General features: G+C 40.6%; 1 protein-coding gene across 1 annotated transcript; it reads left to right on the forward strand.

The window, feature by feature from the left end:
• Positions 1-1383: 1383 nt before the first annotated feature.
• On the forward strand, positions 1384-21893 carry nxph2a (neurexophilin 2a). The gene is made up of 3 exons (XM_079664923.1): positions 1384-1841; positions 1960-2109; positions 19091-21893. The coding sequence occupies exons 2-3, from the start codon at positions 2065-2067 to the stop codon at positions 19835-19837; spliced, it is 792 nt and encodes a 263-aa protein (XP_079521049.1). The 5' UTR covers positions 1384-1841; positions 1960-2064; the 3' UTR covers positions 19838-21893.
• Positions 21894-22891: the final 998 nt, after the last annotated feature.

Below are 22891 nucleotides of genomic sequence, written 5' to 3' on the forward strand. Positions count from 1 at the left end.
CGACTCGAAATTATTTCGAAACTCCCTCTGGAGGGATCTTTGGGGGGGGAAATGTGCAGATCATTACAGGAACATACAGGATACAGGAAGCAATAGGGCCCCTTTAATGTTGAGTTGGTACTGAAACGTTGAAATATGTGCAATTTAAATTAAAGACTTGAAATGTTGATGATGTTTTAGTTAATCTACTACTCCGACAGAAAGGGTGGCAGGCACTGCATGAAATCAAAGGTCTATTGTGGCATTTAGTAGAAAATAAATAATAAATAGTAAGGAGATCCCTTCACACTGAATTGATACTGCCTCAGTGCTGCAATCAGCAACATTTTGTTCTGAACGGCTCTTCTTGTGTTTCATTGTCTCACGTTTATATTTAGCCTGCAGTGCCTCAGTAACGCAAGTCTTCAATCACTGGACTTTTGTCACACAGCCACTAACGTTTAAACATGAAGAGGGTTTATATTGAGTACAAGCAGCCGATTATATAAAATAGATTTGTGGTGCAGGATGTTACCTATAGAGGTTTAAATATTACCTCATTAATAAGTTTATCTGTACACTTCATCTGCAAGGACAAGTCGATTGAAATAAACAAAGTCGCCAACTATTTTAATAATTGAAAATACTGCTTTCATATAGAGACTTATTTGTAGTATCTGTTTTATTTCACATTAAATGTACTTCCTTTAATCGTGCACTCACAACACAACTTATAACCTTGATCTTTGAAAAACTGGACATTGTTCTCCATATTCACCATGTTATGACATTTTATAGACCAAACTATTAATCAAGAAAAACGATTGGAGCCGGTGTAACGGATGATAACAATAGTTAATTACAAGCCTACTGCAAACAATTTGTAATTTGAGTTCCTCTTTGTAAAATGAGGTGTTTGGCTGCAACCACATGATGGGGCCAGAGTCACATTAATCCCTACACTCAGTCTCGTCCACGGTAGAAAATGTGATTGCCTGGTTTGAACAGCCATCAGCACAATTTGACCTTTTGCAGTCGGCACTGTGTGGTCAGAAGTGCTGTGTCAGCCAGTTCTCAAATGTATAAAGATCCCTCACCATCGTGTTTTTTAGTGTCATGATTGAAACAGCCCTTGAATTCATTAATGTGTAGCAAAAGAAAAAAGTTGTGTAAGCATAGTAGATCAAAAGAAACATCTCACAGTCTGCAAGGCAATCATGGTAACGTTTACTCTGATCTGAGTAACTCATCACTAAAACACTATGACACAGTGAAAACGATTAATTTCTAAAGCGAGATTACACGTTTAAAGGGTTAAAAAAATGGGGATGCGTACTGAACAAAAGCTGATAACAGTGACATCAAGCCTCTTACTTGTCTCACAGACGGAGGGAGTGAGACTTCAGAGGTAGGTCTTTGGTCTGACTCTCTGCACGGATGCGCGCCGACCTTGGAGTCTCCAGACGCGCAGCGCAGGATTTTGCGCACTGAAATCAGGTCGAGCTGAAGAGAGCGCACGGCTGCCGGACTGACTGCAGTCCTGACACCCGGATCGGGTCTCACTTGGCTTTACTTTACCGCGCACCACGTCAATGTATTAACATTACTCGGGAGTAAGAGGAAACATAGTCCTCGGTTTATTTCGGTTTGGGCTCAATTTGCAACTTAGAGGAGTCTACTGAATGAAGCCGTTGTTTGCAGAGAAATCCAAGTGTCCCAGCTGCTAAAGCGAAACTCACTGAACATCTTAACAGACGGAGACGTTTTAGAGGATTTTAAGACTCTTTCCAGGCAATATTGAACAAGGATGATTGCAACCGCCTTACACAATTAAGTGAGGTATTGCATTTCAGAAAAAAACGGTAAGGAAAACTTTTTTATCTTAAAGATAAGATTCAACAATGTTTGAGGTCATCCCACATTTTAATATTTGGGTTATAAGTGAATTCACGTCGTGCATTTTTGTCACTTTTCTCGCAGGTGATCACAGCAATGCTACAACGGCATGTGCGTCTGCCCCTCTCCAAATCTCCCAGTGAGGATTTAAACGCCGCTCATTTTGAATAAGTCGAGAAGTCACCGAAGATGAGAGCTCTGCAAGCATTCCTGTTTCTGTTCCTCCTGCACCAGGTGAGCTTTGAGATTGCTGAAGGACAATACACAGAGTTTGTAGACGTCTGTGACTAAGAAGGTTATAAAGAGACAATAATTAGCTTTGTGCAGATTTTGTAATCATTATTTTATAAAGCTGCTATAGGTAGGCTATTTGTTCGTCTCACTCTCAGGTTTATATATATGTAGACATATTTCCATGTATGCGGTGTATATTTTTGTTTTAATTGTAAGTAACTGTAGATGTGTTTTACATAGCTCATGCAATGTAATATTTATTAATCACCATATGGCCAAATTACATTTCAATAAATTCCTGACGTCAAATGTTCGGTCATTCTGCCATCAGCAGAAAATATGTTGTCTGACATGAACTCCTCATTCATAGGCTTGTTTTGTGTTGGATGAATTTATTGAATACATTTACCTAAAACCATATTTTAAAAACATATTCATTACCTCTCTACAATTAAAAGGATATAATAGTTTCTGTAGCAAATATTACAAATATTTCAGAAACACAAATGAGTTTCTGAAATACTGGATTCAAATGGATTTATTTCATTTTCAAGACTTTTTCATACTGTTATACCATAGGCAGTTAATTTGCCTAATAGCATCTGAATGAACTTTGGCTTAGTGGGAATTTTTACTTAGGCAACATTTAAATATAGAAAACATATTTGTAAAAAAACATTCACATTGCAGGTTAATTTTAGCTTAGTGTCATCATTCTGCAGTATTCTTAATTGAGACGTGGAGGTATATAGTTTTAAAATCAATTCACTTTTCACTGAAAATGAAATAACATTTATTAACATGTCTGCTCACAGAGTTTTTATTTTTTTACCATTGAGAGTTGTATATTTATTATGTTATTCGTTCACCTCTGTTATTTGGCTTATGGCTCAACAAAACCAACTGCCAATTCATTTATGGAGCTTTATTGCATAAATGTTTGTGGTTGGCAAATCATTTTCATTTATTTTGCCTTCAGGCTTGAACAAAGTTCGACCTCTGTGTTGAACCCTGGACACCCGTGAAATGTCTTGAGCCACACTAAAATTGACGCCAGAATACAAACAATAATAAAATGACAACCTAGAATTTAAGTAAAAATGGGAGAACCCACATATTTTCAAAGCCTGCGCTGTTCCTCCTTTAGGTATTCTACAATGTGATCTAATCAAAAGTCCCTATGAATTTGTGCGACCTTATTAGTGTTTACCAAAGATTGATTGCCTTTAAGCTCCTTCACAGACTCTTTCTGTTGTCTAATTCTGTTATTATTGCAGGAATAAACTCTCCAAAAGGATCAAAAGCCTTAGGGAAATATGAAGGTCTTATCCTAAAGGCAGCTGAATAAAGTGTGTAGGCTTTATCATGATCATCCTTTGCTCCACGGACTCTTGCCGTGATCAGACCTGAGCAGAAAATGACATTTGATTGAAGGCGTTCTTCACATCTTTGCTATCGTCAAAGAGGGCTTCTTTAAAGATAGCCCTGAACTGTGCCGATGCAGCGCCAGAGTGCTGTTGTAATCAGCCATATGCCTTTTGGGAGCTCTGCCTCCAGAGAGGGAGACAGGCTGCCTCCCTGGAGAGGTTCTCTTCATATGCCTCAGCAGCTCCCCTCCCAGAAGACCCACCACTGTCTGACTGGGGACAAATTGGCCGTTATCAATATTCCCACACCTTCAAAGAGAGTAGAACATACCGGGATAAACGCATTAAATATGCACCAAACTTCCTTACCTGCTAAACCTTCTTAGCATTTGCTTTATAGGATAGTTTCCTGTAAGGATTTGGGACATTAGGCAAAGTTTCATGGCTAGATTTCAAGCCAAGGCATCCCATGGTGCACCTCAGACAACTGAAACTGAAGGATTTGTATTGTTCTAACTAGAGGCTTCACAGTCTGTTGCATATTCGTGGCTGCATCATCCAAAGCAAGAACCCTTCACACAACAATTGTTTTTCCCTCTGGCCTCTTCATACAGAAAAACACCCAGAACATGAATCAAATGGTGAAAATGTAACCCCAGCCTTAGCATCTGTGCCGTACCCCAGGGACAAATAAGAGGGTCAAAGCCATCCTGGGAGAATCCATTCTTCCCCATGACATCTGCTGCAGTTATCCTGTGTGCAATGACAGCAGAACAATGTAGACTAAGATAAAAACATACTTGAGAGCCCTGCTCCCTGCCTTCTCCCTCTGCCCTGCAGATTGCATGCAGGGAATCTTTTTTTGTTGCTCCGGATTAAGAACGAGGAGACGTTGACAAAGTCTATTACGCCTTTGTATCTTATTGCCGTGGTTGGAGCTCTTTGGTAATGTTATGCAAAGCGTCCATGTGGCCCGTGCCAGGAAGAATCTGCGGTGTCAAATGCATATTCCCCCCCTACGTTTCAGTGAACGCCGCCCAGGGTCGCACTGAGAGGGGGCCGTGGCCAGCATCCTGTTAGAAGGGTGTGACACATCAAAGAGACAAAGCTTAGCTGGTTCCTCGTAAGCTGAACATGTCTCGTCCTCTGGATCCGCTGCTTGCTCGTAGTTCAATCGTTGCAACTTTGATGTGCACTGATTTAAGGGATTACAAGTCATTTCCCAAAGGATTTAGCCCTCATTTCCACAGTTATTTCTTCATTTATTAACACGTAGCTGCTTGATTATTTATCTGTTCACCAATCAATGAAAGTGGAAAACCATTAGAAGAAGAAGGGGTTTGGTTTTGGCCAATAATATATTTTGAAGAATCTGCCTTGTTTTAGTTTTTTCCCCCCCGCTTGTGTTTTTTCTCTGCAGTGCTGGTGAGACAGTGGGGCTCTATTCAAAGTCGGAAAAGCTCTGGCAAGGACAACAGTTTTATCCCTGTCTTCATAACAAAACACAAATTCTACATACATTCCCTCTCTAAGGGCTCTTTAACCCTTTTCCCCCTTCCCCACGCTCAATTAGGTTTGCTTTTATTATTTATTTATTGTATATTTAAAGGCAACTAACACTGGGAAGAGTAATAAAATGTACAGTGGGGGGATTAGGAGCAGCTCTTTAATCTCACGCTTCTGATAATACTGCATGGGCTGATTGATTAGTTTTTCAGGAAGCTTATGTCAGAAAAACCTAATCCGTCTTTGGATTGTGCCAGCCTTGTAAGGTTTTCCGTGCTGCCACTTTATCACGGCGGCGAATTACAGAGCTGCTGGGCTGTGATAAGGTCCTCGTCTCTTTTACAGACCCCGTCGCCCAACCCCCTGCACCCCCTCCTCTCCCTTTTCCCTCTGGACAATAAAAAATGTGTTTATATTCTTCACATCCCTGCTCTGCCTGGTCTTCACATCAACCTCTCCCAGGATTTGCCTTGTAAGAAAGAGAGCAAAAAGAAAAAAAGAAAAAACTTAAGTCTTCAAAAACCCACCAGAGAAATTGGGTAGGTAGAGAGGAAGAAATGTGCGAGAAAAATGTCAGGCGGGCCGACAGAGATTTCTGTGGAAGTGATTAAACATGGATTGACGGAGTGAAGGAGGGCTTGTATGCATGTACTGCCTTCCAGGAATCATTTTGAGAGCTTTTATGGTGCTGATGTGTATCTGTGCTCATATTGGGGTCACAATCTTTCTGGCCAGAAGGCTTGACTAGATAATCCCTCATAAACAATACTGTCTGTGGCATTTGCAGTCCTCGGCCTGCATGTTGTCTCGGACCTCTAAAGGAAAGGTTGCCATTTGTGCGTGGTAAATCCCTCAAATGTGTCTCGCAGGCACTACAGGTTGTATTGACTGCATGTATTGAGCCCCCGCAACCTATTCCTTTTCCAATCATCAATCATAGTTTTGTGTGTACTGGCAATAAATCCTTGATAAAGGTCCCGAAATGACAAGAAAGAAAGTCCCAAATGATTGAAAGGTGTGACGCAATTGCCCTTTTGCATTGACGATAACCCTAATCTGGCTGCTGGATGGACCATTAAAGACTTAACTCAAACAATTATGAGCAGTGTGATTACTCCCCCCCCTCCCCCCATGAGCTGCTCTCATGATATGATGAAGTGAAGTTCTGAGCGGCTCTTTAACAGCAACTCGCCCCCACTGCGGTGCAGGAATCATTTTGTTTAATATGATTTAGAGTTTCCTGATCTTGGTCCACAGCTATGAATTTTTATGGCCGATGTGCAGCCCGAGGCAGTGTGAGAGCTGGAGGCTCCGCTACCTTAAAGCATTGTCATTACCGCTCTGCAGGCTCGGAAACATCCAGCTATCTCTGAAGCACAACCGCGCTGTATCCACTGCTGTGCTGCAACAACAACAAAGGGCGGAGATTACTTCACATACAGCAGGGGTTTTGACAGTTTCATGTCTGGCGATGAGGAATCTGGGTGTCACTTTTCTTCTTGTCGTAAATCAAAAGCTGCAACAGTTTTTCAGCTGTAAGTTCTACATTTGTGTTTGACTCAGGATCAGCTGCGTTTTCTCTAGAAGCAAAGTTGCTGCCAGTTCCCCAGCACTCTGACATGTAAAGTTCTTAATTGCCACCTTGTTTGGTACTTTGAAGGCAATCTCACTGCATGTCAGAGCTGGGGAAAGTGATTGACCTCGTTAATTAAAACGGCGTCGCTTTCCTGTTAAAGGCAAGGTGCGACAGTTCTGGAATAAGTAGAATAAATCTCCTTTCTGATTATTCTCACTTTTGCATTTCTTTCCTTTGCCTCTGGTCTATGAGGCCTTTCCTTTTCAGCTTGTCATTTCCAGCCCTAACAAAGCACTGTCAGCCCCCCCTCTGTCTTTGTATATTTCTTGTGAAGTACCTATCTTCAGAGCTACTCTGAGAGAAAGGAAAGCAAACGTCTTCCCCACTCCCGTTTCTTCTTCAAAGGGAGCCGTTTCTGTGAAATCAGCCGAGGCGCAATCTGCTTTGCGAACAGAAACATTTGCTCTGTCAAATTTAGTGGACGTACGTTTGAGCAAATCAAGTGAAAACATTTTTGAATAAAACACCCGTATTATTCGCAGCATGGATTTGAAGAGAAGAAGAAACAAAAAAAATTGAAGTTGTCACACAAGAAAAGCTCAGTGAGGAAAAAACGTGCAAAGAAATGATGATTACGTCTTCCTGGGATGAAAGCGGAGAGATTAATAGTGGAACCTTGAAGTGTTCATGTCAGAATAAACTAAAGTATTAGCTGAGGAGTTTTACAAGCATGTTCCTCTTTGTTGTACAAAGTAGTAGGTGTCAAAAACTGGTCAAGAGAATAATAATTACCCTGAATCCAACATACTTTGTGGTATTATCCTCCCGAATCCCTGCTATCAGACATATGGTGTTTGCTGCAGGTGTCAGGAGCTACAGCACATGGAGTTGATGCTTTGACCATGTAAGGGGATTATGAAACTGATGATGTGTTGAAAGGTAACGCCTGCCTAAAAGTGAAGTGTTCAGGGCTTTGCTGCTGTCACATGTGGCAGGTGCAGAGATAACACAAGTATCCAGATTACCTGAAGGCCCGTCGCTCTCCTTCTTCTCTTTGCTAACACTCTGAACACCTGACATTATCCCTGCATTTAAGAATGTTCCACACCGACCATCACACTTTTGCCAGCCCGGCTTTGCTACCCATGTAGGTGACAATAAGTGATTCTCAATTGCAGCCGAGCAACTCATATTTGTTTAATCCATTTTAATGCAGAGAAAGCATTGAATCCATATTTAATGTTCATAGAATTATAACGATTCTCTTTAAAAATGATTAAGTCATTTTTAAATAAGTAGTCGTGTATATTGCAACACGGACTTCTGCAGCCATGGAGATGACTGGTTATGGTTGCAAACAGCTTTAGGACAATAATTCTGGTTATGTACTTCTTTCTTCAGTAAGTGACATTTTTAAGCTTTTGTACTTTACTTACATATTTGTAGTCCAGTTTAAGGGCATATCTTATTATTTTGACCAAAATCTGAGAACATTTTTTAATACAAGCAAGTTTATTAAATCCAAATCCAAATTAAACTCCCCATTGAATGATCTATCTTAAACAGATGGATTAAAACAAATGTTCAGTATTGCCTAGATCTTAATGCATCAGTAATGTAAACCCAACAATATAATACGCAATCATATAACAGCAGGGTCCATTCTGCTATAGAAAAGAAATGTGTAAATGTTGCTGGTAGTTTAATACTGAATGCAGAATGATTAGTCTTTGTGGAATATTGCTACCTTTACTTAATGTACCACTTCCCTCTCTGGCTGTAAATCGTAAAATATTGCCGTCACTTTCCAGCATTGACACGAGTGGACCGTTCCAGCTTTTCCGTGGGCTCTTTCCAAGTCTTTCCATCTTTATAATGACAGTGGGGGAACACTTTGGGAGCATTTGAATGGTCAAGTTAAGACCAATTTAAAACATGCTTCAGTCCATATAAAGAAGAGAAAATAGGGAAAAGGCTGCTACTTTGTATTTGGAACACAAATATGACACATCCCAAGGGTTTAAAATCAACTACACTATAAAGAGCTGCTTTCACTTCCTGCTGCCTGAAATTGAGCAATCTGGTTTTTATAGTGAAGAAGTAACACGAGTCTGGATGCTGTGTGTTATTGACCCTGCCTTTCTTCAAGCCTTTGTGTTGTGGTTGGATGCCCCGGCTTCCATGCAAGATAGCATTTTGACTCCAACTTGCTCTGCATTACGGCAATTTGTGTCAAAACGTTGTGTATGCCAGATTTCAGTTGCAAATTCTACAAAATGGAAGATGATGAGCCCGTAGAAGACATTGACATGAAGCTGTGAAGGTGACTTTAACTGATTTGTTGCATGTATAAAAGAACAGGCCACTAAGTTGATATACTTTTCAGTAGGAATGCTATAAAAGGCAATGCTAACACTCTTGAGAATATACGAGGATGGAGCTAAATCATTTTTAGAATTTGTCCTGTTTATTAGGAAACATGTTTCTACAAATGTTTCTTGCCAGTGTCCAAACTGCAGGAGAGGTAACTGTGTGCAGTTTAGTGTACTATTTCCTGTAGAGAAATACTCTTTAATGATATAAATGCTTCACTACAACGATTCAAGTACACACCACAACCAATATAATTCCACCAATGAAGGAAAAGGTGAAGTGAGGCCTGGTTTCAGTCAGTGTCAGCTGCTGGGAGGAGAGGAAGAGAGACGATTGTGACACTATAAACATGACTAATAACTCACATCGGAGGATTTATGCTAGCCACAGGAGGGTTATGTTACGTGCTGTAATTTATGCTAATCATAGGATGTGAGCAGCTCAGAGTGACATGAGCAGTCAGATGCTGTTGCCACAACATGTGTGGCTCCTAAAAACAGATTAATGCGTTATAACTTTACGAGCACACGTTGCTTTGTTGTATTTATGTCAGAAATTAAAACAAGGACAGAGAATCCTCATTGGAGTCATCTGGATATTTATAACAACAATTTATTGTATAATTATCAAGGCTTTTAAAGCATTTTTACTTCTCTACAAGAGAGGTCAGAGGTCATGGACAGCGTCAGATCAACAGCTGTGGAGCTGATAGAGATACTGTGCCTGGCTCAAAGACACCTCTGCAAGGTGAATGCTTTATGAGGTGGTTCTCAAAACATAAAAATCATCATCTGGCAAAAAATTCAAACATTGGTAATCGCTGTAAAATTCTACTTTGATTTACATTTACACTAACTATTTTTATTATTTTCCTCGGCCACCTTATTCTACGGAGCCCCCTAGGGGACATGGAGAAGAAAAAAGAAAATTATTTGAAAAAAAAAAAAAAAGTTTTGCGAGATCTCGCAAAACCCCGTTGCAGTTTGTAGACGGTCCCTAAGCACTCCTCTCCCTCCTCAAGATGCAGATAGTGACCAATTATTGATGTTTAGCTCGGATTACGGCGCGTATCGAACTGTTCTGATAAAAACGACTGTAGCTCGTTGTCTACCTTGCTATGATTGTGAAGTCATGTTGTTTGCATTTTTACAACGTTATGTTCATGAGTTATTGATCCGCGAAATTCAAATCTGTCAATAACTCAGCTCAGAGGGACGTGCATGTCCCCTGGCTCTGATTGTTCTTTTGAGGTGTCTTTCACTTATGTGAAGCCCGTGCCTATTGCCAAGCACTGAAATCGATGAACCGCTCCATTTTTGTGGTTTCTTTGTTGCCGTAGCAGCCGGACTGACCAGGAAGTACATTGAGCTAAAATAAAAACCCTTTGCGAGATCTCGCAATACTTTTGCGATGTCTCGCAAAACTTCTTTATTTTTTTTTTAAATACATTTGTTTTTCTTCTCCATGTCCCCTAGGGGGCTCCGTATTATTCATCTTTAGGCTTGCATTACACATAATTTGATCATTGCACATATTACCGAGTATTAGGCTACGTTTATGCTTTTGTCTATGGCAGCGGTTTTCAAAGTGTGAGGCGCGCCTCCCCTGGGGGGCGCCAGAGAGCTTCAGGGGAGGCGCAGCGTGAGACACAAAAGAACGAGAAAAAGACGAGTAAAGTGACACTTGCCCACTTGTGGCTGTCTGTGGACAGTGGGTTCCCCCACCTCGCCAAAAAGGCTGTAAAAGTGCTCATTCCCTTCCCCTCCACCTACCTGTGTGAGTGCAGGTTTTCCGCATTGACTTTGATCAAAAGCAAGTACCGGTCAAGGCTGCAGCCAGAGTATGATCTGCGTTTATTCCTGTGTGCATCAAAGACGCAGACTCATTGTTCCCACTAAAGTAGGGGTGAGTGTAATAAGGAGGCAAAGTTGACGTTCAGTGTGTTGCCGGGAGCATATAAGGATTTATCCACCATGTTGAAAATGTTAAAAAATATATGTCTTGAGAACACGGCGTGCGGAAATATACGGGTCGTGCTGCAGCTAGATGTGCCTGTCCTCTTTAAGAAGGTGTAGGCGACTGACATGCAAGGAAGAACGGCTGTCCACAGGCTGTTCCAACTTTAACAACTGTATTAACTTCCATGGGAGTGAATTGAACATGCAATTGTAATTGGGTGTGTGGTATATTTTCATGCACGGACACGCATGTTCCATAACACACAAACTGAACAACACTCAATTTTCCGATCGCTACCAGCGTCCTTGCGATCTTGTTATAATAACAAGTGCACGTTACTGATGCAATATGGTTGAGACCATTCGGGCTTATTCTAGAGGGGTGCAAGGAATAGTCCAAGTAGTGGGGGAGTTTTATACAATATGTTTAAAACATAAAAATAAAAAGGTTTAAAAAAGTTATTGTTTAATGTTTTAAGGAGGTGACGCTACTCAGCCAATCAAATCGGTGCAGTCAGCACGATAGATTCAAACACACACAGAGAGACGAGACAAGAGGAGAGAAACAGTCGGAGTAATTTCAAATGGCGGAAGGTAGACAGCGAAAACAGAGCATTTAATTACATTTTCTCTTACTGGACCTCTTTGAAATGCAATTGAATACCCCTGCATTATAGCAACAACAACAATAATAATAATAATAGTAATAATAATAATAACAGCAATAATAATTGGGAAGGGGGGCGCGGCTGTTCTTATGTTCTCTGAGGGGAGGCTCACCTACCCACACTTTGAAAACCCCTGGTCTATGGCATTAGAGAGACAGATGTTCTGCGCCATTCATCATAAGACAAACATGTTACATGATCCATTTGGAAACGTTTAAAATAATTAATGGAACTAGTCAGATGCATTCTTAAAAGAGAAACATACTGCATGTTTTATGTGGAATGAAGTGTATTTGGATTAAATGAAATGTGAAAGAGATACCAAATTGGCACAATTATTATTCATCAGTGTGCAATTTGAATAACAGTTTGTTTTCAATGTCACTCACTTTGACAACGCGTGCTTCCTCATCTCTCTACCTGAGCGTCTCGACAGCGCTAGCACACTCGTTATATTCTACCTTTCATGACAACAATTCAGTTTGGTTTTTCTCAGCACATCTGTTAACAGTAAGAGGTGGAGCGGATGTGCTGTATAGATAACCAAGTGTTGATGATGCTGTGATGATATTAGTGAAAACATCAGCATCATTTCCCTTTGAGCTTGCCATTCCCTGTCCTCACACCATCAACACTTGTTCAAAACGAGAAGCTGGTCTGCTGTCAACGCACAGAGGTGTTGACAGGATGCGTCACAATTGCATTAAATCTGAATACAAAAAAACGTTATTATTTCCACAGTGGGGAAATGTACAGTCAAAGTTCTAAAGAGCATAAAAGACAAAAACAAAAAGTGTAGATTGAATAAATAATAATGCAAGCACTTGTTAATAAAGTAAAATAAGTATGCATCTGTGTAAAAAAAAGTACCAGCATTATAAAAAATAAAGGGGACATAAAAGTATTGAAGAAGCAGTAAGAAATAATTTCAAGAAATTGTAAAAAATAAAGTCTCTAAATATCCATTTCAAGTCAAAGTCAACTTTATTGTCGATTCCTCTATTTGTGTAATAAAGACTATTGTGTCTTGTCAAATTGTTAGTTATGTTTATGTATTTTGTCTGTCATTCCAAGTCTAGTCAGGTATTTATGTCAAGTCAGGTTTTCATGTTATTTCACGTCATGTCATGTCTGTCTATTTATGGCACGTCTCGTTTTCCCTTTCCTGTTTTATTTTTGTACTTACCTCTCTCATTCCAGGCCCTGTTATTTCCTCCCTTTGTGTGTTTTCCCGCCATCGTCAGCGTCTGCCCCGCCCCTGACTGCCCCTCACCTCATGTTTAAATAGTCCTGTCTTCCCCTGTCCTGTGTCAGTTCGTCTTGTTTGTTTGCCACGAATGGTCATGCCAGGCCTCAGCAAATAGAGGATCGAGTCCAGTCAAGTCAGGTTGTGTTATTTTGCTATTTTTGTAGATTTAAGTTCATCTTAAGTTCCTTTTTTGTTACGCTTAGTTTTTTCCTCCTTGTGCGCGCTTTTTGTTATTCTAGTACCTACTCTGTTACCTACTCTGTTAAGAGGGATTTTTGTTCTGTGAAATAAAAAATACGTATCTGTTACATTCAAGACTTTGCCTCTGGGTCGTGCATTTGGGTTCTCCAGTCTGTGTCGAGGTCGTGACACAGGCAGGGGGATCGAATTTCTGTTTCTCATCACCCCAGAGAATACAAAATATATAAAAAGAAATATATACATATGAGTATATACATACATTCACTTATTTAAACCCACTCTAATGGCGGGTTTAAATGCGTATGTATATATTTCCACACATACATAGACACACATATACACACATTCAGAGGTATAAATAAAAATAGACAGAAACTACAGTATAGAAAAAATAACTGTCACAGGTCTAGCGGACAAGACTGCTAAACGGATGTATAGAACATTTTACAAAATATTTAAACAGTACAGATATATAGAGTAGTGCAAAACTGTTCATAGTATCATGAGAGAAAAAGTGTCTGGTAGAAAAAAAGTGTCTTATCTACAATGTATTGTATGTCACCTTAACTTGGCTGCTCTTAATATTCACCCCAAATGACGTGCAGATTATGAATTCCATCACAAGTTCAATATAGGATCAATAACATCTTAAGCAGAAGTGTTAAGATATTAGAGTCTGAGGTCTGCCTCATTCTCACAGAGGTCAGGTGGTAATGGCCTCAAGGATTATACAGGAGGAGAGTAGATATGCTACACACACACTAACCATAGCCTGCTGTGATTGGTAAGGTGCCCCCGGTGTGGATTTGCTGTTGCGATCCACCACAGCGCTGAAGCACCTGCCATGTGTTTCCCTGGACGGCCTCTGATTAAAAGTGATGGCTCTGGAGCGTGAGGCTGTTCCAGCGATCAGAGCACCAATCTATTCTTCAGCGGCGTGTAGACTCCGGGCTGCCTAAGCGCCTCCAGGGCCTTCTCTGCTGGAACCGGCTCTGGGTGTGAATCATTACAAATGATATGCCCTGTAACATCAGGAGGAAGATGGCTGGGGAAGGACGCAGGGCAGGGGATTGCAGGGTTGAGAATGGTTTTATCGTGAGTGAGTGAGCGGAGCCGCTTGTCATGTTGGATGCTTGGGAGCAAGAGGCTGCATTCAATTCGCCATCTAATGCTAGCAGTATAGCGGTCGAGCGGCTCTAATATGGCAGGTGTTGTGCTGCAGTAATGCTGAGGAAGTGTTACCGTTAGGCAGTGGGGGAGCCGGTGTAATTTCCACGGGGTGCCCAGATTTTTACTGCGTGGAAGCGCATCAAGTTAATGAAGCTTCAGACACAGAAAATTAGCAGAGAAATGAATTGCACCACCAAAGTGAGGTCAATTTGCACAGATAAATCCATGAAGAACAGTGGAGTGCATCATTGGAATAGCTCTGCTTGCACTGATGAGCAGGTTAATTGCCCATTTTGTTTATTGTGAGGAAGAAGCCTGAAACCAATTTTCCCCCGACACATATCACGACCTTATGTGCTGGAAAAAACTCAACCCTAGAAAAATTATTTTAGCCGACCGATATGAGGTTTATGAGGATGGCAGAGGATAACACGCAGAACAGAAAAAAGATAAAATCACAGATCATGAGTCAGGGCCACGTGTCAACTATGCCAGGTTTAAGAGAGATTCCATCGAAACATCACTGTAGCCTTGCCCGCGGCCCAGAAACCACCGCGGCCGTGCACAACGTCGCCGGCTGCTCGCTGAAAACGCATTTTAATGGCATCTCTTCAGATGATCCACAAGCCAGATGTCACTGGCTTCTTAATAACTTTCTAGAGGCTAGTTCTGGTCACTGTGGCAATTACCTTTATGTCAGGCCTCTAAAAGATATGTCTTCCCACGGGACAAGCGGGCAGCCAGCTCCATAATGCTCATTACAGATGAATGAGGAGTCTGATTCATCCTGAGTCTGCGTGTGGCTCGCTGCTGCTCAGACCGCTGTCAGTATCTCAGTTCCACTAATACTTCTGGTATTGATAGACATAACAGTAAATCAAATATACGATGCATGTAGCCTGAGGAGAGAGACTTGATAATTCTCTTAGGATTCTCTAAAGATCTTTGTGCATGTTTTATTCAGCCAGGAAGGTATTTAGAACACAAAAGATACAGAACATGAATGTAAATCAACATACTCAGGGCAGTTTGTAAAATACTTAAAAGTTAACAATATTTGAAAGTAAATTCCATGTTATTAATGCATGGACAGAAAGTTTTTGCTGAGCTGTGAATGTGCTTTTGACACAGTGTTAAAAGAATATGACAAGTTGATCCAGTTTGAAGATATTTTTGCACAATAATGGCCTGTAACCTAAGATAAAAGGCTGCAGATGTAAATAATGTGCATTTTATACTGATTTAATGAGTGAAAGCCTGTCAGTGACAGCTAGACTTTTAGGTCTAACCTTCCCAAACTCAATAGAATTTGCATCTTATTCTTTCATAAACTTTTAAACATCTGCCTATATCATAAAATAATGATGCCAGCTTTCCCAAGGACTTCGTTTTATAATGAATTGAATTTACTTTCAGACAATTCTGTATCTGAAATTATGGTGTAAAATGTGTGAACAATCCTTAAAATCCCATAGCTTTTGCAAAACTAATTAACAACAGCAGTCAGCACAACTTACCAGTGGCACAGTCATGTAAATTGATTATTATTATTTGTACATTAACTAACAGTAAAGTGTAGAAAATCCACTTTTTGTTTTCAGCTGTATCCCTTCTCTTTTATAAGCCACATACTCCTTTGACTGCTCTTGTATGGCTGTAATATCTTTGCTTGTGAGTGGAAGGTTAATGCACCTCTCTGTATTTGTTATGGATGTTCTTGTAGAAAAGGAAGAAGCTAAACCACAGACAGATATCCACTGCCTTGTTGAAATGAGGTCTGGTGTTTTCAGCTCCATAAGTCTGCAGTTATTATCATAATAATGTCTTGTTTCAAGTCGCCCCGAAACGCCTCTAGCCCGGCAGCAGCGATTAAGAAATCTTAATTAAGCTTTTGTTGATTCTCCTTCATCAGACCTTGCCAGTTTTTTTTCTCTCCACAGCGTTGCGTTATACAAAAACTCATATTCCTTTAGTGTGTTTTAAGGAGACACCACTTCCGCCTAAATTAACGAAGTGTGTGTTGGTGCACAGAGACAGCGAGGGAGAAGGAAACCAAAGCCAGTGTGTCAGTGCGAGCTTTCAAGCTCCCCGTGCTTCATCTCTCTCGGGGCATATAAGTATTAGATATCCCTATGCTGATCCCCTTGTTGTCACAGCAATTTCCCCAGTCGCTCATCATACTTAAACTCCTCTCATTTCCATTATAATCACCCAATACAAAACTCACCTGAGATTTACACTGAACGACAACATTTGGTTTCACCCCTTAAGCTGCGCAGCATGACACCCAATGTTTAACGGATATAACGGCTGGGGCTGGTGGGAAGACGGGTGCTCCGTCCTCTTTGCTCGCAGCATTGAGGAAATGGTCCTGTTGGGAGCCCGCAGTCCCACCGATTTAAATGTTTTTTCCTGCATCGCCTGTTATTGTGGTGTTGTAAGAGTCAAATCAAATTAACGGCTGAACTCACAAGAGGTATTACTAAGTGGCAGTATCCGTGAGGGAATAGTGCCACTGGAATTGGTTGATTAAATGACGGTGAATGTGATGAGCCACGCAGAGGGACATTATTACAGTGGTGCCTCATTCATCCATGTTTACAGGGACCAACTGTCTTAATTAAGCTTGGTGAGGGCTGATGGATGGGTCAGGCTCACTGTCCGTGGGAGACGCATTGATTTCACATTACATACCCAGATAGCCGAGCCATTACGTCCTGTGTTACTACGGTGTGGGATTTAAGCAGCCAAGTAGAGAAAAAGCTCTAATTATAAGACCTTTTACCAGCCGACTAGGGAGATTTATAGGAATGTGACAAAACAAATCGTAGCAGGAAGACCTAGTTTGTTAGCTTTGTACACACGTGCCTCAGTTAGGCTCACAGCGAAATTATAATTAGTCTGCAAGTGCAGCTCAGTGAGAACTCAAACAGCCGCTTGCTTTCAACATCTGCTTCTCTCAGTGATCCCTACAACCGGGCCCGGGGAAAGCTGGGACTACTAATTACTAATAAAACTAGCTAAGCTTATTGCCATGAATTATTAAAGCTTTATCTGAAGTGGACCAGGAATGGCTCCTGAAGCTAAAAAGGCTTTGAGGCACAAGGAGGGATCACAGTTCATTGCTGCGTCTGGATTAGCATTTAGCACACACTTTGCAATGCTACTGTGGAAGCTTGTTTTATTGTTGGGAGCCAAAGTTCTTATGCATTTATCTTAGAATAGCCCGACTGATGTAAGACCTGCTCACATGTTAAGTCCGGGGGATTTTCATTGTCAAGGAATCTGACAAGTCGCTCTAAATATTACAAGATTTATGCAAATGTATGAGCCTATAGCTGAAGTTCATTGCTGCATCCAAAATGATGTTTCTTGATATTTCACCATCTTTGGTGCTGCTCAAATCTATGAATAGTTTTTAGTTCAGGTTTGATAAACTAGTGGAACTGTCCAACATATAACTTAGGTTCATAGTCACAAATGTGCCTTTCTGTCTTAATCCAAACTCCCTTGACCAACCTCAGCCCCTTTCTCTTTCATCCTGGGTACTGTGAAGGAATGCCAACTGTGTACTGCACAGGCCTGCCAGCATCCTCAGCCTCCACACACACCAAAGCGTCCTTAACATCAAATGAACAAGGGATTGTCTTACTGACGTTTAAGAGAGTTTAAGACTTGGCAGAGTTTCCGCCATTCCAGAAGCTTGAATAGCAAATAGTTGTGTTTTTTATTGCTGTCATAGGTTACAAAACTCAAAAGTAAGACAAGCGAAGCTCATTGTAGAGAGTGGCGTGACTCAGTTAACTTGTGGTTTAAACATAGCAAGTTACACATCCATGACGCTCTGATATGAGTTTTAATAAATGGTTTGACGGTGTGGAAATATTCTTTATTTGTTTTTTTCTCTAAGAGTTAGGTGATAAGATTCCATGTTAAGGTAACATTAAAATAACACTAGCAGGTTAGCTTAGCTTAGTTCAGCTTAGTTTAGCTTTGTTTAGTTTCAGTTGAATAGCAAAAGGTATGCAGATGTGTTCATCTTTAGAACAATCATTCATTCTTGGCAATATACATACTTTCCAGAATTTACATTAAAATCAAGAAGAACATAGCACTCTTTACACCTTTACCTTGTAACGTATCTGGAATATGATGTTGAAAATATTCTGTATATTTGTAAAACAAAAAATGATTAGTTACGTTTTTTTTGCGGCGTTTTTAGCATTGATAAAGCTGTTAATAAGTGTTTTGTAAAGAACTTGAATGCTGTTTATTCCCTTTTAATGTTCCTGATCTGGTAGCCCAGAGTCTACATTATGGACTCTTGACATAGGAAACCAAATTTAAAGATGAGTGAATTACAACTGGCAATTTTAGCAATTTATTTTTCCTTAAGTTTTATTCAAAGTACAAACTTGTTTCCCTAATGCATTATTTGTGTAAAAGAAGTGGCCCTGCTGAGATGTTTATTTCATTTATTTTTCTCAAAGACTGAGCACTCCTGCTGCAGTCTGATTGAAGTGCAAGCGTCTGTTTGAAAAAGTTGCAAAGCTTACGTTTACCAAACAAAATGTTTCCCATGGGTACCTTTGCTGTGGTTCAGCGTTTCCTAAAGTAAATCTTAACATGTGTGACAACTGGATGCCATTTTTTTTGCTCTCCATCTTTAGTGCTGAAGTGCTGTTTTCTTTCTCCTTTGTGCTGAACTGCTACCGTGGCATTTTTACACTGCAATCAGTTGTCAATCAGTGTTGAATTTACTTGGATATTTCTGATATGCCTGTTGTGTGAAAGGCATTTTTTATTCTTTTCAAACTATAGACATTAAGTGCATTATGGACTGTGCACTAGCATTACAAATACATTTTATTTAAAAGACTTATGTGGTCTACCTTTTCTTGTTTTCTCTGCAGGTCACATGCAGGAAAAAGAACGGAGGAGCCACAGAGCTCATCGAGTGGGCTGACATTGACACCGAACAGAAGATCTCTCCCACGGGTGCCAGTCCACGGATCCTCAACCCCCTGCGCTTGTTTGCCAAGGGCTCCCCCGGGTTCAAGAGCAACATGAGGGAAATAACATATTTACAGAATATGGAGGACTTCTGGGACTGGTTATCTAACCAGACAGATGCTCAGGGGGCACAGGCCAGAACTAAACGCAGGCCCATCGTCAAGACCGGAAAGTTCAAAAAGATGTTCGGGTGGGGGGACTTCCACTCCAACATCAAGACTGTCAAACTCAACCTGCTGATCACGGGGAAGATCGTGGACCACGGGAATGGCACTTTTAGTGTTTACTTCCGCCACAACTCCACGGGCCTGGGGAACGTGTCGGTCAGCCTGGTGCCGCCTTCCAAGGTGGTGGAGTTCGAGATCGCCCAGCAGTCCACGCTGGAGACCAAAGACACCAAATCGTTCAACTGTCGCATCGAGTACGAGAAGACGGACCGCAACAAGAAGACTGCGCTGTGCAGCTTCGACCCGTCCAAGGTGTGCTATCAGGAGCAGACGCAGAGCCACGTGTCCTGGCTGTGCTCCAAACCCTTCAAAGTCATATGCATCTATATAGCCTTTTACAGTGTAGACTATAAACTGGTGCAGAAGGTATGCCCTGACTACAACTACCATAGCGACCAACCTTACTCCTCCACAGGATGATCTGGCTGTTGGTAGTAGGCATCAACCTTAAAGTTATGTCAACGTCAACCTCTAAGCTCCCTGTCCCGAAACACCTAAATACCTGAGACACGTTGTGGGAACTTATAATGGGGCACATTCTGGAGGGATTTGATGCATTGTTAAAAAAATTAACTTTTGTATATAGAACTTGAGATAGTTAGGTGTTCAGGGACTTGGTTTTAGGGGTTGACTTGGGATTTAGAGCTAGCTACCAACCCTGGGTGACTCCTCCCCATCACAACAGCACATGTTCTCCGTAAACCGCTGGTGTAATTAGCATGTTGTCCAGATGTTTTCTTCAAGGCTAGTCCATAGGCAAGAGGGACTCCCAGTTGGAAGTGCATAGCCAGCTTCAGTGCATTGATGCCAACATTGATTTCCTCACCTCACTGAAACCATTATGGGATGAAATATGATAAGGCTTTGAACCAGGTTAATAATTACCAAGACGTTTCAGTTCAACGCAGGATAAAATTAGATATTTCCCCTTTGAAACATTATTACGTTTTGATTTGACAAAATGAAGTGTTCATTGCCTTCGAAAGTAGAGCTAATATCCATTTGTACTTGTTAACGGGACACAGGCACGCAGTCTATTCAGATTAGCTTGATCAATTTTTCTCAAGTAGCTGTGAAATATGGCCTCACAATCTATATTTTATTTCTTGTCTTTCTATATAGGGACTGGAATAGTCAATTTATTATGTGCCCGTGACAAAATAAATTGATCCAGTAAATCTAATCCCAACAGCAAGCAGAGAACATAATTGTAAATCATTACTCATTCGTATGTAGGTACCCATCCGTGTATAACCTGGCTGCTGCCTTTTGTGCTCCTTATGTGTCGGTTTTCCGCTGCAACCATCACAAGGCATGTGTATGCTAAATTAGTCTGAAATCCAACATCTGTGTTTGCAGAATGCACTTTGAGGCATCAGCCTGCCGAGAGAGCCCCGCAGTGGATTAATGTGTCAGGAGAGGAGGGGGAGAGGCGATAATTGCAGGACAGGTGGATTTAGTGAGTCTGGCAGACAATTATCAGCACTTTGTCATGGTCCTGCCACCAGCCCTGACATTACCTGTCTTTAATAGGCTTTAATTAGCCTGGGAAATTTCATTTACCTAAGACTAAGAGTAGAGAAGCCAAAAAAAAAAAGGCGAAAAGTACAAAATCCGTCTGGAATTTTAATGAGAAGTGGGACTTACATGTGAAAATGTCATACATTTCCCAACTGTACAGCAGGCTTAAGTTGACTGACTTTTGTGTAAAAGTGGATCACATCCAGTCTTGTAGTAAATGGTGAAATGTGCTTTGAATTTGCAATCACTTAAACCATTTTGAAAAAGGTTCTGTTGAAAACCACCAACCCATGAAATGTCAAAAATTGTGTTTATTGCGTATATCAAGGGTTTTTAGACTAGGACATGTGCCACTGACTAATCACATGACAATTATTTCTGTCAATGTTACTTTTATTTTCTGTATCTCACCTTTTCCCCCCCATCAGCTGTAAATTATCCTGTCACATTTTACAGGAGGAGTATGATATGATTAGGAAATAATTAAATCCAAGATGGTCTATGTTGATGTTTTAGTTCTACTCCTTTGTGCAAATGCTGTGTATTAACGTGCAACTAAAATAATGGTGTTTACTAATGGAGTAAACAATGTCAATTAATTATAATTTTTCAAGAGAAATATATCAATAAGTATACTGTTCATATTTTTGGTGTTTGCTAAGCGATATTATGTAGATAGATGTCATTCATAGATTATAGGTAGGGTATAGATTGCTTTGATATCCTTTTCTGTAATTCTTGCAGATTGTATTTTCATTTCCTGCTTGCTTAACCTTGTTTTAACCGTGTACCCTGTAAAATAGAAGAAAAAAAAGAGCACTGCTGTGTGTATAGTGTAAGTACAAATGTTCATTTTCTGGAATATTTGATTTCATAGGGGGTTGATTTTTTGTTCAAATGGAATTGTAAAGAACAATTTTGGTTTTTATGGCATTAAAACCTTATTTGAACTTGGCTCACAGCATATTGTCACATTTACTCAGCCCCAGTCTGTCGGTGCTCACAGTTGTCTCGTTTCATTCCTACAAGGACTTCTCAACAGGATAAACGTGCCATTTTAAGAGGTACATTTCAGTGTTGCTTTTTAATGGGCAATACATCTGTGTCCATAGGCGTGGATGATCCCAGAGGTACACCTCAGGGAGCACATCCATTTTGCTGTGGCCATCAGGGACAGGGGTCTTTTCATCGCTTCCATTACTCTTATCTGATGAGGGTGAGGCACCTCACGCCACGCCAGGCTTTCCCTGCTGCACACATCCAAATGCTTGAAAACTAAATAGGAATGCTAACATGCTTTTCAGTGGTGACATAATTAGGCACGCAATTAACAAATTACTTTCAATTTGTTAGCTAATTACCCATGTTGAACACTGATCTCATAATTAACACCAATACAAAAAAATGGAAGTGTTTTATAATATAAAATGTACTAAGAAATTTGCAGCAGGCTAAAATGTTACTTCCTAGGTAAATGTAAAGCTTCGCTGCATTTATTAAATCTCTGGATTGACAGTCAACAATCACAAAGACATGCTGCATTTAGTACACTCTTACTGCATAAGCTCACATTCATGAAGGCTGGTCCTGGAACAGATGCCAGGTACTTCATGGCTAGATTTGACATTTTCCTGACCCTAAACTTTGTCAAAATACCCTCAGGGACACAAAAGGAAACTATATACAGGTACAGGAGTTCAAAATATATTTTCACAAAATATTGATTCTTTTGTCTCAAAATATCAGTTATTTATGGTTGGAATGGTGGTGTCTGTATTTTAAGTCAGGACACTCTTCTGCAGCCACACTTTGTTATGTGGACTCATATGACAAAGCCATTTTCACACAAATTGACCAATTTGACCATGCCCACGTTTATATTAAAGCATCTAAAGTTCTGGCACAGTGCAATTGTCCACCGCCTCTTTAAAAACCTCGTTTCCTATGACAGAA

This window comes from Notothenia rossii (genome assembly GCF_949606895.1).
Source record: "Notothenia rossii genome assembly, chromosome: 2".
Lineage (NCBI taxonomy): Eukaryota > Metazoa > Chordata > Actinopteri > Perciformes > Nototheniidae > Notothenia > Notothenia rossii.